Raw genomic sequence first — 16,639 nt, forward strand, 5'->3', positions numbered from 1 at the left:
CTCTAAAGGAATTCCTGTAGTCTGACAGGAATCTATGTAGGAAACCGGTTAAAAAAATGGGGTTATCTTTGGAACAATACCTATAGGCATCACAGAAGAAGTTCTTATAGTAATCCCTGTAGGAATCTCTTTAATTCTAACTTGGAGATACACTTGGAGAAAATCCTGGTAGAATTTATTGAAGATTTATTGAAAGAATTCCTTAACGAAATGTTTGTGGAATCCTTGGAGGAGTTTTAGTAGAAATCACGGAAAGAATTGAAGGGAATTCTGAGAAATTGAGTAAGAGTATTACTGGAGATATTGTTTTTTGAAAAAAAAAATAAACTCCTGGATAGATCCCTGCAAACTGGAAGAACGGAAACTCTAGCGCTTAAAAACGAGTTTTGTTCCAAACACGCATAGTATAGAAAATGGAACATTCTACGATTTTGACGTTAATTGTACAAAAAACGTAAAAATTTAGTAATTTTCACATTTATTATCATAGGTTTGCTGTTTGAAGTTCCAGAACTTGGGTGTCTTCGACAACTTGTCGTTTTCATACACGTTATAAAACTTAGCCGAAAACACAAAAGCTCTAGGACGCGAAATAAAAAAGTTTGCATTGCTGCGAACACAGCATCTAGGATGTCGGCAAAGTTGGAAGGGTACTATGGGTAGGACACGTTGTGAGAATGCCGGACAACAATCCCGCAAAAGTGGTGTTGACCTTGAAACTTTCTGGTACAAGATGAAGTGGAGCGCAACGAGCTAGGTGGTTTGACCAAGTGGAGCAGGATCTTGGAAGTGGGGGGCGATCAAGAAAGTAAAGGCTAGCAGCCATGGGCCGAGTTTGTTGACGTAGCATTGTGGTGCAGGTCATGTCTTGAAGAACGTAATAGTAAAAGTAAAGTAAGCATCGCCCACCACCTATGCGACAACATTTCCTACTAACTTTTAAGCTAAGTATGATCCTTCGCTCAAGAAAAGTAAAGAAATTCCTTGACTGAATGAGTCAAGAAAATTTAATACAGAGACCCCCCTTTGGAATGACATTTCTTCGCAACTGCGTACTGCGATCAGAAAAATATGATTTTCTGGAATCACTGCCTCTTGCTGCTGGACGTTTCGCATCAAAAATGAAACGTAATGGACCGATGCACGAGTTCACTAATCTGACATTTGAGCGGTGCCAAATTCATTCGTTGCCATGGGCTCGTATATAACACGGCACCACTCAACGACAAATAATAAACTCGTGCATTGGTCCATGGCAACCAGACACACACGCATGAATGTTGGCTGTATTGGAACAGTCACTGCCTAACGAACTCAGCAGACAGCATTTTGGGGACGGACCTGGTGTAGTGGTTAGAACACACGCCTCTCACGCCGAGGACCTGGGATCGAATCCCATCCCCATGATAGTCACTAAAAATTTCAGTGACGACTTCCTTCGGAAGGGAAGTAAAGCCGTTGGTCCCGAGATGAACTAGCCCAGGGCTAAAAATCTCGTTAATAAAGATAGAAAAAAAAAGAAAAAAAAGCAGACAGCATTCGTGATCATGCCGTAGCGAGCCAGTTTTCGGCTACTCGAGCTAGCTATTGCGAGAATGCTGTCGTGGGCTGTCATGAAACTAACGATTCACGCTAAACATTTTTCACATAAGATTGCAATATTATACACAAATGTGGATATAAACCTAATTTGAGTAAGTAGATGAAAAAACCGAATTTAGTACTATACCATTTAATTCCACTAGAGTTTGTATCCTTTGACAGATACGCGTATTTCGACCTCAACTGTAAGGCCGTCTTCAGTGTCGTGTACTAGACTCGACTTACGAGTCTAGTACACGACACTGAAGACGGCCTTACAGTTGAGGTCGAAATACGCGTATCTGTCAAAGGATACAAACTCTAGTGGAATTAAATGGTATAGTACTAAATTCGGTTTTTTCATCTACTTATAGGTATTCTACTAAACAGCTCGAAGATTTATTATCAACTTATTTGAGTAGTATGACTTGGAAAGCATTGATGATATGATTATTTTCAGCACTACGTTCGTCTTGTAAGTGCATAGTCTAGTAAATGCATAGCAAACGTTTTCAAGTTTCAAAAAATAAGTGTAATGTTTAAGCGTGACATATCACATAGCGCGAAATACAGAACACGAGAGGCCCCGACTGCATATTCATTTTGCCAGCACGATGCTCGGGTGTACGAGAATTGTTATGAATGAAGAACCTAGCTTGTCATCTGCAAACGAACGCTCAACAGGCAATGTGATTGAACTGCCGTATATTGTACAAGACGACATCGTTGCATGTCGCATGACCATCACATGGTAGGCTGTCATGGATGGTTCCCCAGCAACACACATGTTATAATTGTGTGTTATCAACTGATATATGACCAAAAAATAAGTTGATAACACACAATTATAACATGTGTGTTACTCGGATTCAATCATAAGGCTGTCGTGGGAAGCGACCAAATGAGCCCCAAATACGGTAAGAAAAAACAATCAAAGGACACCTAGCAACGATCACTCATATCACCGCCAACCTAGCAAAGAAAAGCTATCTTTGACATCGAGTTGCTTGTGGTAAATCTTACCGCGTTTGGTGTTTCCGCATTTTTGCATTTCAAACGCACACGGCAATAATATTTAAATTTATGATTGTAATTAATATTTGGATGACATTTGATACTTTTCATAAAAGTGATCAGTTAATGTAGTAAAATTGCAAAGCATACAAATATAGACAGTTTTGAGTTAGAGCACATCCATAACTCGATATTGAGTATTTCCCCTTACACTTATCGTGTTACAGAATATTGAGTAAGAGAGAGTAGTTTGTATATCATGCAGATAGTTTTCTTCTATTATTTATATTTACTTTATTCGGTCAATTAAACGGTACTGATTTGTTCTACTGCGCGCGTTCTCACTGTGAGTCTATTATTCGAGCCTATAGGCTATCTACTATGGGGGTTTTATACTTCTTAAACGCTATTAATTTGGTTGAACTGATACCTGCTAGCTCAGGGTTAATGGAAATCTCAAGGTCGCTTATCGGCTTGTTCCCTCAACACCCACTCAGTTGGGAGACGCTCACTATGAGCTGGAACGACTCGAAATGAACTCCTGCCCACTGGCATCACACGTGTCGATTGAACGGAAATAAACTGTAATGTTCGACACCGAGAAAAAACTCTTATTCAAATGAAATATGGAAATCCGAAAGTGGAAGACGGAGATGGTGGTAGAGGGTGCTTGGCGGCTAGGAAAATGGCGGTGGCTTCAAATATCGGTCGACAGGGCTGGTTCGACCCTTTTCCTTCACAGCAATGTTGACGGTGCTGTTCGAACCTGGACGCGCTTGACTTTTGGCCACTTTCTTCCTCACTGTGTCCACTCTGACCAACCGTATTCTCGTTTGCCGATGAAACGCACAAAAGAAAAAGAAAAAGGCCCGCTTGGCTTTTTGTTCCCACAACTATACTTTTCAATACACTTACAAACTTTTAACGTATAATTTTACTAATACCTTTTTAACCACTTTGACTATATAGGTGATTGTTTGTATTAACAACTAATTGTTCTTCTAACAATTGCCACCTTTAGAATTAATTAAAATAACTTCTTTCGCGCACTACTTCCACTTTGAGATTTCCAGGTAAAAAGAGATCTTTTGCATAGCCATGACGGCCTTTTTATCAAAATCGAGAATCCTCGATGGAGCCGAAGTTCTGTCGAAAATCATTCGTGTGCAAAGATCACGAACGATTTTTGACAGTTATGCTCATAACATGGCGGTTTACCCCATTATCGATTTGAGTTCCACCCTGGGAGGGAGAAACCAATACAAAATTTCTGTACGTCATAGTGAGCCGGGATTCCGCTGTCACGAACTGTCACTGTGAGCCCAGATCTCAAACATTGGACTAACATGAAAAAAGCGCGTAACTGATTAAAACACATTTTCGCATTTCATCAAAAGTGACAAAAATCGAATGAAAATCAATTCATGTACACAATGCAAGTAATGTCACGTGAGCACTTTTCAATCGGATTGAAAATAAAGCATAGAAAAAGGCATCGTTTTAATTTTTCCAATAAAAATGAATATTTGGTGCATAGAAAACTGTGGCCCTTTTTCTATGTTTGTCAGGAAAAATCGAAAGTACACAACAAAAGAAAACTACCGATTTTCCCCAAGCCTGCCTTGATTGTTGTTGGCAAGCTGGAGTTATCTTGCAGTTCAAACAAACATTGTTCTATATTTCGTGTGTAGTATCGGTGCCTCCCTCCCAGGTTCCACCTATGAGCAAGTAGTACACCTCCTAGTGGAACTTATTTTTCACCACGGAGAGCCGTTCACAATGCCCAAGAGCGCTACTCAAGGTAAGTAATGTTGTGAGTGGTGCAGAGCTCTGACACTCATCAAGCCACTGAGTGCAGCCCTTGTCCCATGCAATGATGTTAGTGGGAGACCTACTTTTGGAAAGGGCGTAGTGTTATTATAAGGGAAAGGAAATATCCACTTGCGGTGGAGCCAGCAAGTAAAAATTGTACCAACTGGTTACAGAACAAACATGTAACAAAAAATATATAAAATACAAAGCATTGAAGCATACACATATACACTGATTATGACGCGAACTCTGCGCTACTGCATGTATGCTGCCAATTATGTACAGTGTGGCTGTTCTATTCTGACTGTACATGAACAGTATCCTTGAAGAAATATATAAGGAATTTTCGGAGGAATAACTGAAGAAATCCCAGGAGGAGATCCTGGAGAAAATTCTGGATGATCATAGAAGAATTTTCTGAAAGAATCTCTAGAAAATGTCTTGAGGAATATCAAAAGGAAATCCTTGAAGAAATCTTCTGAAGGAAACTCAGGAGAATGTTTTGGAGGAATTTAGGTAAACGTCCCGGGAGATATCTCTGGAGGAATTCTTAGAGCAATTCAAGGATAAATTTCTGGAGAAAACCTTTGTGGAATTGCTAGAAAAGTCCAGTTCCCGAAAAAAGAACTTGAGTTCCTGGAGTAATCCCTGGAGGAGTTCGTTAAGATATCCATGGTGGTTTTTTTTAAATTCATTGCCATTTTTGGCTTTACTGCACATGGCAACATCCATGTATCCTACTCCCCCTTTCCATAGAACGTTACGCACTTTGTGGACGGCGTGAAACTTGTTCTTAATGGATTAGATGAACAAATTGTTTGAACATTTATTAACAGTGGGGTCCTTTAATTTCATCCGCGTTTTTAGATCTTGTAATGTCAGATATTTCAAGTTAGTATAACGATAAAAAAATGTATACCTCTTTTCCGGGTACTTTTGATTCACGTGTGTACTTATTGTCGTTTTTTTTTAATTTCTCCTCCCAGCATCGGATTGGATCTTCTACCTTGGACTGGGATTCATTGTCACCTTGTGCATCACCTTCTTCGTATTCTTGGTTCACATCCGTCACCGCCAGAAGATTCCAACATATAGCATCTCGAGAACCGCCCCGGATCAGCACACCTACACTCACGAGTTCCAGAAAAAGCTCACTCACAACTCGAACATCATGCCGGACATCAACATACGGGTGAACAACTACGAATATTCCAATGGCAGCACAATGGAAGCTCCAAAGATTCCAGGACAGAACGTGCCCCTCTTGCTTCCGAGGTCGATTTCAACCGAACATCACTACGACGAGCCACAGTTCGCCTCAAGGTACCATCTTCATTTATGTATATCCCCACTTTGACCCAAAAACCCGACCCCGATAATTAGTCACCGAACATGATTGAATTACACGATTCCCAGAAAAATAGCCTCATCCATCACGAACTATCTAATTAAGATTAATTGATCTGGGTTCACTTTTTTCTCGCCCTATATCCCTGCAGCTATTCGAAGCCTATTGATGGCAAAATCCACGAGAAGGCTAATCTGTATCACCAGCAACAGCAGAAACACCCACAACTATACCATCAGCAGCACTTGTATCATCAACAGCAGATCCACCAGCACCCATCGGCGTCACCCGTTCCGAATGCGACATCCAGTCTGAAAAGCATCGGACAACAGCAGCAGCAGCAACAAAAACAGGCCACCCTTCAAAGCCAACAACAATCGGCGCCACCCTCACAAAAGAGTGGAGCTGGTGGTGGTGGGGGGCAGTACATCAGTACGGAATCTTTGAACAGTAATACCAATACATGTAAGTAGCATTTTTCTTTATATGGTTATGTGTTAAAGTTCTGATGTCTTAATTTTTACATTCAATGCAATTTGCATTTCCAATAACACTGAGCATTTTGTACAGTTACTTAAGGTGAAGATGAATCGAAGCCACCAGCGAGTGACCAATCTATTAAGTTTTCAGCTCAAACGGATGTTTGGTTCTCCAAATCCGTGCTCTTTAAAATTTGAGGTTTGGCTTCGATTTATCTTCACCTTAACAACATTTCACATTGATGTTTAGGTTATGAACGGTTTTGTTCCAGTTCGTCGTAAGCGCTATTAATTGTCGTATCAAACTTAAAATGTTCCACTACGGCAGATATTCAAACTTACTTATCTGAGCGAAATGCTTGAGGATAGACTGAGCCACACCTCCTAACGATACAACTTTCTTCCCACCCCCATTAGTAACTTACTTCACTGGGCACTTATTTTCACTATGGAGAACCTTCGTACTTTCACACTGATGGATTTTATTCCAATCACACGCCGTAATACTTCAATAATTCACGAAATTTTATGGAATTTCCTTAACCTTCCAAGCTCACTTCGCCATGCTCCCTGTTTACCCAGGTCGATACATTCGGGAGTTTCTCAGAGACATCCCATTTTTGCTACCACTTGACCAGCGAGCCGATCCACGCCAATTTCTTCACCTGTCTAGTGCCTCTCCGCTGATAACAAACGATGTCATCTCCCAGGGAGATGCAAATCGGGATCATCCCGGTGATCCCACAAACTGCCTTCAACGATGTTGTTCTGTATGCGATTACTACTCTCATAGTCATACGTCATGGAACGTGATGTTGAGCTTGTCCCGATTGCGCTTGGTTTGGAGTGCTGCACCCCAGGCCGGAACTCCGTATTTCAGTATCGATGATGATACCATCCATTCCAGTGACCCAACAACACCAGCTGAAATGTAGCCCGACGAACTAAAGTTGATAGTGGACGGTCTCTTTCCTACGCATGTTGCTACCGCGTGGTGTACGATGGAAAGCTAACCCTGACACGTCCGAATGAAGTCGAGATCGTCGGGTTCGCGGATGATGTTGTTCTTGCGATAACTAGCGAGACTGCGGAGGAGATGGAGATGCTGACGGCGGAATCGCTAAACACCATTGAATCGTGGGTGACTGAAGTCAAGCTGCAGTTGGCTCATCACAAAACGGAGATGGTGCTGGTCAGCAACTGCAAGGTGGTTCAGCAGTTCGAGATCAACGTCGGAGGACGCAATCTCATCGAAGCGCTTTCTAAAGCATCTTGGATTAATGATCGACAACAGGCTGAACTTCAATAGACACGTAGACTATGCCTGCGAAAAAGCAGCTAACAATGTAGCTAGGATCATGCCCAACATTGGAGGACCAAGAAGCAGTACGAGACGTCTTCTGGCGACCGTATAATCGTCCATACTGAGATACGGAGTTCCGGCTTGGTCTGTTGCATTAACAACGAAACGTTATCGAGAGAAGCTGGCAGCTACGTTCCGGTTCATGGCTATACGGGTGGCGAGAGCTTACCGCACTATATCGTCAGAGGCAGTGGACATTATCAACGATCATTGATCACTCTGGCATCACTCTGGCTGAGGGCATGCTACCAACAAAGGGACACTAGGAGTTTGAGGAACACCATCAGATTGGTTACAATGGCCAAGTGGCAGCGAAAGTGGAATAACTCGGAGAAGGGAAGGTGGACCCACAGGCTCATTCTTAACGTGTCAGTGTGGACGACAAGAAAACATGGAGAAACTAACTTTTTCCTGATCCAGTTTTTGTCAGGCCATGGATGCTTCCGGAAACATCTATGCAAATTCGAACACGCTGAGTCTCCACATTGTCTGGCCTGTCTAAATATCGAGGAGACCCCGGAGCATGTCATATGCGACTGCCCCCGAAACAGCGATATACAAAGCGAGATGATGTCAGAAACCGCAAGCGTCCTAAATCCGGACAACATCGTGCAGAGCATGTGCCAGCATGAAAGCATTTGGAATGCGGTGAACAGGGGCATAATGCAGATTTTGTCGTTGCTGCATAGGAGACCAGAGGGCTCCGGGTCGCGATCGGAGTAGGCTAACATCGGGGACTGAATCGAGTTGAGCGGGCGTAGCATAGTATTGGTAATAAGTCGTCGAGGCGCCTGCATCCTCCAACCGGAATTCCTGAACCTACTCTGGCACTTGGCCGACAAACTTTGAGTCGGAGTAGGCTGAGTGCACCGCCGAGGTCTAGCTGAATAATTCGCAAAATAGTACCGGCAAAAGGTCGTCGGGGCACCTGTGAACCGGAAGTCTCCCACCACCGCAATCGCAGAACCGACCTCGGCATCTGCCAGGATAGCATCGGTTTGGGAGATCTTCCGCCACCGGGAAAATCTTCACTGAAGCAGGATAGATGCACCGCCAGGTAGAGTTACATATTTCTCAGGAGCATATAAATGTACTGACGTGTCTCCAACCAAACCGTCTCTCAGCTCAACGGAATCCTAGTGTGCTGCGCTAGACGGAGGCTCACGAAAATTCTAAAAGTGCACGCTAGGTGATGTGCTCTCGGGGAGACTCGTCTCATGCGCTGCTCGGCGCTACGGTTCGCCATTGGTATCCAAGTTGTGAAACAACTGCTTAGTAACGAAGAGACTCTACTACTATTTTCAACCCATAATGCAGATGTCTAGATGGCCTACATGATATGGTCGAAGACTCGCGATCCAAGAGTTACAATCTCGATCCTCGTTGAAAACTTTTTTAATCACTTCAATTATTGCGCTGACTTTTAAACAGCACATGTGACGGAGCGCATGAGACCGCAGTGGGACACATCTCAAGAAAAATGAGGCGCGCCAAAAAAGGTCTCACAATGTACAGCGCTCCCGTGCACTTGCAAGCAATGAGGCTCCTGCACCTAAGGCTACAGCACGCGCACAGTAACTCTACCGCCAGGGACTACTCTGAGTAATACGTAGCGTATCACCGGCTTAAGTCGTCGAAGCGCCAGTGAACCGGAAGCCATCCTCCAACCGGAATCGTTAGACCAACTTCGGCACTCCACCGGACAGTATCGAGGCATGAAGAAGCGCGTAGTCGGAGTAGGCTAGCTCCACCACCGGGGACTAAGAGTAGCATCGATCGTCACATACCAGTTTTGGGTCGACGGGGCGCCAGTGAACCGGAAGTCATTCTCCAACCAGAATCGCTGGACCGACATCGGCATCCAACTCGAATAGCTGCAGCGGAGGACGAGTCGTCGTAGAACAACGAAAGTTCAACAGGGCTCTGATGCGAGGCCAGCCCAAGGGAAGTATGTGTCGTCGCACAGAAAGCTGTCCAAAGCCTCGGCGAGATCTTCAACCGCCAATTGGGCAAAACGAGTAGTCGCAGAGAAACCATATAAATATCTAAGTGAGCAGCGTTTTTGACGACATTAACCTCCAATGGCGAACTAGCAGAAAAGTTAGAGGCTGAGATTGACGAAGTTCATGAGCACGGATCTCCACCGATAAAGATGCGTGATGTAGTTCCGTGGGAGATCGAGGCACAGGAGCAGTAGGGAAAGTTTTTTAGTGGTTAAACACGCCTAACGTGAGTCCCACACCTTGACAACACACAAGAGGCCAGCTTGTTTGTACCCTACTATAGATATAGAAAAAAAAAAGATCTTCCATATATCTGGGAAGTATCTTTCGTCCAGGCATTTCTCTATCAATTTCCGGGACATATCCGGGTACGCTAGGATCACCGTTTTAAGTGCCACATTTGGTATTCCATCCTGTACGAGGGCCTTTTTCACCTTCAATGCTTTCGATGCTGCTACAAGTTCGTCATTGGATACCTGACAATCTTCAGCGTTTGCTTCTTCCTCGACGACATACGGTTTGGGTGGCCACGATGTCAGATCATTTGTTGGGAAGAGATCCTCGACATTATATTCTAAGTTACTCACATATTTGTTCATGATATTGTCTAATAGTTTCATAGATAAATGCATTGAACCCAAAAAATTCGAAAAAAAAAGGTTTGAAACATTTTTAATACCTAGAATCTACAATACTTTATATAAATATACACACATAATGCATATAACACATAATGCAGCTCACAATGCACCGAACAAACCAAGCAATTCAGATGACTGAAATATCGACGTTCGACGTTTCTGTGACTATTGTCGAACTTGATAAAGAAATTCAATCCCTTAAACCTCTTAAAGCTCTTTTAAACCCCATTTTACGGTACAGTGAATATTTTTTTCAGATAGTTTGGACCCCAAGGGATTCAAAAATAACAATAGGTATCATCACGAAAAGATATCCCGAAAATAATAATGTAACTAATCTATGAACTTTTTATCTGTTGATTAACCTGTAAGGTGCACATATGACTGAAAGTATACTATCTATTTCAATCAAATTGCTTCATCGTATCCAATGTGTGAAGCATGATTGCTATAGTATTTTGAAGGGCACCTTATTGTTTACTTATCAACTTCACAATAAGCATACATTTTTGATTATTTCCTAATTCAAGAAATATTTCCGACCAATTTTCTTCCTTTTCCTATTCCAGCAAACTCGACATACGCTGTGGCCACCACCGAGTCCATGGATACATCCAGCTCCAATGAAGCCATGTACAAATCGAACAGCATGCGTCAAGTGGTTACTTCAGACGGAGGCTGGCTTGAATTGGATCACCTCCAAACGTCACTCTCAATTCCAGAAGGAGCCCTTCCGGAAGCACTCAAAATAAACGTATTTCTTGCCGTCATGTACGACTCCAAAGACACCATTCTAGTCGAAAACCAAATCACCCACATCAGCCCCACCATAGTGTGTGGCCCGGCCAAGAGCAGTTTCTCAAAGCCGCTGATTCTCAAGGTACCGCACTGTGCCGAAGATATTAGCAATTGGAAAATATCGCTCTTTTACAAAGAAGAAGTGACGAACTGCTGGAAGAAGATCGCATCATCTGAAAATGATGTCCCAAGTCCGCAGGCGTACATTCAACTGGACCTGAAAAATGCCTACATTATGACCCGAAAACTGGGCAAATACATCCTGGGAGGTGAAAACCTATCCCCGGAAGTCACCGTCATGAAGCGATTGAAGATCTTCATGTTTGGTCCGAGCCGAAAACCGGAAACGGATTTCAACATTCGAGTGTACATCCTGGAAGATTACCCCAGTTCTCTGGAACACTGCTCAATCATCGAAAGTCGGATGGGCTACTTCATGATCGGTCAAAGCTCGCCATTCCACTTCCTCAACAACAAGGAAAATTTGGTCCTGCGAATCAACTGCTCCGGAGGTTGGACTTCCAAGCAGGACACCGCCACCCAAAGGATCCCGTTCAATCACGTGTGGAAGAACATGTCGATTTTGCACTGTGAGTTCATGCTTCAGAAGGTGGTCAACGAGATTCCTTGCCTGAGGGTGGAACTGGCCGCCGAACAGGAAAATGGTTCTAAGGTTCTCATCACTTCGGTGGCATTTTCGTGATAGTATATACGGACGGCACTGGAAAAGCTGATGACGATCTAGTGACGATTTCGGTAACGGTCAGCGAATGGAACGGTATTCATCCCTGTAGCCTCTGTTGGTGTAGTGATATTATTAAAGCCATGGATAGAAGTGTAGATTTAAGAAGTGACATAATGTAGGATAATATTTATTGGACACAGTATAATGGAGGCGTCGAGGTAGGATGTGAAAGCAGCAGAAACAGTATAAAGTACGATAGTGTTTATTTAAAGTTGCAGCACTAAACTTGTTAAGATGAATAAGCATTCACCCAGAGTTAGTTTGTAGAATCGATGAGCCAAAAAGTTAAGGAAATGTGCAGCATCAAGAGATGTTCAGAAATTCAAACAAAGTGAAATATGTAGATTGAATTAGTAGTTGTTCAAAAAGACTGACAGCGAGTGAATAATCGACTTTGGTACTAATGCCTCTATTCTTGGAAATGAGTTCTATTCTGGTGAATTTGAAATATGACAGCATAGATCATGATTTAATATGAAGAAAAAAAAATGATTGCGTATTAAACAAAAAAAAAACATGCTGAAGCAGAACTCCTTGAAAATAATACAAACGTTAGTCATTGAAGTTAAGGTTAACTGTATATTCTTGATACATTTGATGATGACATCCTTAATCTACAGGGCACCCAAACTGTTTTTTTTTTATATAAAACCATCATTCATTCATTTATTTATTCGTATTTCACGACTATAACATTGTTGTCCGCCGTCAGCAAGGATCCGAGGTAAATTAATTCATCTACCACCTCGAAGGTATCCCCGACCAATGTAACCTAGGCGAGCCCTGTCGCGTTCGGCTCCGCCCACCAGCATGTATTTTGTTTTCGACGCATTCACCACCAGTTCAACTCTTGTTGCTTCGCGTTTCAGGAGGGTGTACATTTCTGCCTCCGTTTCAAATGTTCTTCCGAATAAATCTATGTCATCAGCAAAGCAAACAAATTGACTGGATCATGTGAAAATTGTACCCGGCCCTCCGCATGACACCCTCTAGCGCAATGTAGCCCCAGGGGAGATTCGATTGAACTGGAGTGTTCGCCCGAAATCTTTACGCAGTTCTACACACCGTCCATCGTCGCTCTAATCAGTTTTGTGAGCTTCCCGGGAAAGCTGTTCTCATTCACGATTCTCCATAGCTCTATGCGGTATGGTAAGTGTACCAGTTATGGACATAATGGTTCCCTATTTAGCCATACGTGACAATTTAATTGTTTTTGTGTGTTTCAATAGTTCGACATAACATTCAAAAGTTTTCAAAATGTTTTCAAAATGTGAAAGTTTTTGAGAATTCACATATGACCAAATATGAAACCACTATAGCCATAACTGGTACACTTTCCCTAGATACTGTCGTATGCTGCTTTAAAATCAATGAACAGTTGATGCGTAGGGACCTGGTATTCCCGGCATTTTCGGAGGATTTACCGTAATGTAAAGATTTGGTCCGACGCATAGCGGCCGTTCACGCAACCGGCTTGATAACATCCCACGAACTCGTTTACTATTGGTGATAGACGACGGAACATGATCTGAGATATTAATTTGTAGGCGGCATTTAGAATAGTAATCGCTCTATAGTTCTCACATTGTAGCTTGTCGCTCTTTTTGTAGATAGGGCAGTAGATAGGGGGGGTGTGGTCCACACCGGGCCCCGGATTCTTAGGAACCCCGAAGTCATGGTGAATATTTTTCATGGAATCGGAAATTGGGTTTGTAACAAATTTAAATGTAAAGAGGCAAGGAAAGTCAGGTTTGAAAAGGAACCTGAATTGGTTATGAGTAGGGGACCCAATATCGTCCAGTATATTGATTAGGGTAGCGTTTATTTCAACGCTATAGAACAGTACTTTTTAACAGACAATCTTGGTTGGAATCAAACATACATTTTTCTGGAACTGGATTGGAATCATTTTATTTTGAACCATATCCTGAACAAATCCTAAATGAATATTTTCCCCAAAATACTGTATGCAGTCTTGAAAAGCACCAAAGCATATTTCGATGACAAGAACAAAGGTGAACAAAGATCTCTAAAGTATCTTTTTCACGTCGAACGGTATCTTAAGTCCCCTTTCTGTTTTATTTTGCATTGCAATGAATGTTGATGAAAATTCTTGAGACTCCAGAGATTACTGCGCAACTGCGCCATAAGTTCATAAATATTTATCTGCAGGAGTTGTGTTAGATATTCATTCCGAGTTTTCTTCAGGAACACGTACAAAGAAACTGTTATAAAGATTCCTCTAGTAATTCTCCCAGAAATCCATTTTGAAATTCTTTTAATGATTCTTTAGGATATGCTATGGGGAATACATTAAAAATTTGCTCCATAAAATCTTCCAACAGTCCACTAACGGATTCAAGACGAAAATTCTCTCTGGATTGTTCACAAAATTCCTTCAGAAAGTCTTGTTAAGATTTCTACAAGTATTACACTGAGATACCTTGAAAATATTCCCACACAAGATACCTAGGGATCGTAACGAATGTAATGTTGTGTACTTGTGATTTTAATTTATTTATTTATTGTAAGATGGCTTATCTCAGGTTTATGATAGGATTAGTGAAATTCGTGCAAAAATAATTTCAAGGTATCATGCACGAAATCCTCGAATAAATCTCATGGCAATTTTTCAAAAATACATCCAGTCGTTTTCAGAGTCAATACTTTGAAAACTACCCCAAAAAATATCCCATTATTATCCACAAAATCTATAAGGAATCCTTCCAGGACTTCCACAATAAATTAAACCTCATGAATTTCTCAATAAATTAGGAGTACTTTCAAAGATGTTTTGAATTATTTTCGAGATAAATTGTACTTGGATTATTCAATTTAAAAATCATTTAATGGTCATTATTGCAAAATGATACAGCAATTATTGCTGCAGATACTCTAAGAGTTCCGCACAACATTTCTCAGGGTTTCCCTTTGGATATTTTTGTTCGGTCGATTTACTAATTATCATTTTATTAGTTTCTCTGAAGGCTCATCCAGGAAGAGTCCAGAAAAAAAGAAGAGCTTTCAAACACTTCTCTTTTGTATGAACTTATCATGTATTTCATAAGTGATATCTTAACGATTTCGCTCAGAAATATCTTCAGGAGTTTTATATGAATTTCATCTTGAAAATTTTCAATACCAAAAATTAGTGTTGTTTGAAAATACATTATTGTTACGATTAATTGACTAGTCAATTGGTACATATCCTTATTTAGAAGGGTCCCCGAATTCGACTCTGCACCGGCACCGAAAGCTCTAGCTACGCCATTAAAGGGCATATAAACCCTTTGCTTCCACTCCTCCGGTAGCTGTTCTGTCTCCCAGATTCAGACTATCAGCTGATGCAGACAAGCAACCAACTTCTTCGGGCCCATCTTAATGAGTGCCTGGGAGTGGGAGCTGGTGAATTGCTATTGTCCGACATTCCTTCGTAGTCATTTCTTCCATTGTCTTGAACCTCCGTGCCTGTGCTATCAGCGCCATTCAAGTGTTCATCGTAGTGCTGCTTCCACCTTTCGATCACCTCGCGTTCGACTAAATGTTCCCATATTTATCCCTGCACATTTTGGCTCCCGAGTTTTTTATAGAATGTTCGCGTTTCTTGGATATGGTGAAACAGCTCCATTTGTTCGCATTCCGTCTCTTCCAGGCGGAGCTTTTTACTCTGAAACAGACGGTTCTGCTGCTTCCGCTTCTGTCAATAACGTTCAACATTCTGTCGAGTACCTTGCTGCAGCATTGCTGCCCGCGCTGCATTCTTCTCCTCAAGAATCATTCTACACTCCTCATCGAATCAGTAATTCCGTCGACTTCGTTCAACGTACCCAACAATGTTCTCACATGCGTTGATGGCTGATATTATTCAAAAGGGGTTTCGGCAAGCGAATGTTGGGCGTTTGCAGCGACGACATTCGGTTGCTTGAGCCACTCTAGGTCATACCGGGGCGGGCGTCGGTACCGTATGCTGTTAACGACGGATAGATTTGGGCGCAGTTCAACCATCACTAGATAGTGCTAATGACGACGGTTATGTCGAAGAAGTGCCGTCCGTCGATCACATCGTGGTCTATTCCGATTCTGTTTTCTGTGGTGATCTCCAGGTGTATCGGTACGGAAGGCTATGTTAGATATAGGTGCTACGAATGGCCATATTCTTGGAGGCGGCAAAATTAATCAGTTGTAGGCCGTTCCCGTTCGTCAGCCGGTGAGCGCTGAACTTTCCAATAGTCAGTCTGAACTCCTACTCCTGGCCAACCTGAGCGTTTAGATCTCGTATGATGGTTTTGAAGTCGTGGCTTGGGCAGCGGTCGTACTCGCGTTTGACCTGCGCGTTAAAAGCGTCTTCATCATCATCAGTGCTTCCGGTCTGAGGGCTGTGCACGTTTTTATTGCTGAAGTTGAAAAGCCGGCCTTTAAGCTTAAACTTGCACATTTTCTTATTGATCGGCCACCACTCGATCACGTGCCTCTGCATTTCACCCATCACTGTTCCCAGCTCGTGTGTGTTGCCGCAGATCTGGTAGATGGTATGATTACCTCTAAACGTTCGCACCGTTAATCCATTCCAACACACTTCCTGCAACGCTACGATGCCGAATCTGCGGTCCTTCAGCACATCGGCGGGTATGCGTGTGCTCCCGATGAAGTTGAGAGATTTACAGTTCCACGTACCGAGCTTCCAATCGTTAGAACCTTTCTGGACCCCCTAGATTTCCGGAGGACCATTTCCCCTAGATTTCCGGAAGGCAATAGTGCACATTTTATCTTAGAATCCTTCTCTTACACTCGGACGATGATCAGCCGCCCTTGACATGGGGAACAGACGCTGTTGTGAGCTGCTCCTAACATGGAG

At 42.5% G+C, this 16,639-nt stretch overlaps 1 protein-coding gene across 1 annotated transcript in view; it reads left to right on the forward strand.

The window, feature by feature from the left end:
- Positions 1-11,958, forward strand: part of LOC5568887 (netrin receptor unc-5) — a 472,574-nt gene extending 460,616 nt beyond the window's left edge. The window contains exons 10-12 of the mRNA XM_021845790.1: positions 5,394-5,730; positions 5,907-6,220; positions 10,811-11,958. Coding sequence (XP_021701482.1) covers positions 5,394-5,730; positions 5,907-6,220; positions 10,811-11,742 — 1,583 coding nt within the window. The 3' untranslated portion in view covers positions 11,743-11,958. The remainder of the gene's footprint in view (positions 1-5,393; positions 5,731-5,906; positions 6,221-10,810) is intronic.
- Positions 11,959-16,639: the final 4,681 nt, after the last annotated feature.

This window comes from Aedes aegypti, chromosome 2 (assembly GCF_002204515.2).
Source record: "Aedes aegypti strain LVP_AGWG chromosome 2, AaegL5.0 Primary Assembly, whole genome shotgun sequence".
NCBI lineage: Eukaryota > Metazoa > Arthropoda > Insecta > Diptera > Culicidae > Aedes > Aedes aegypti.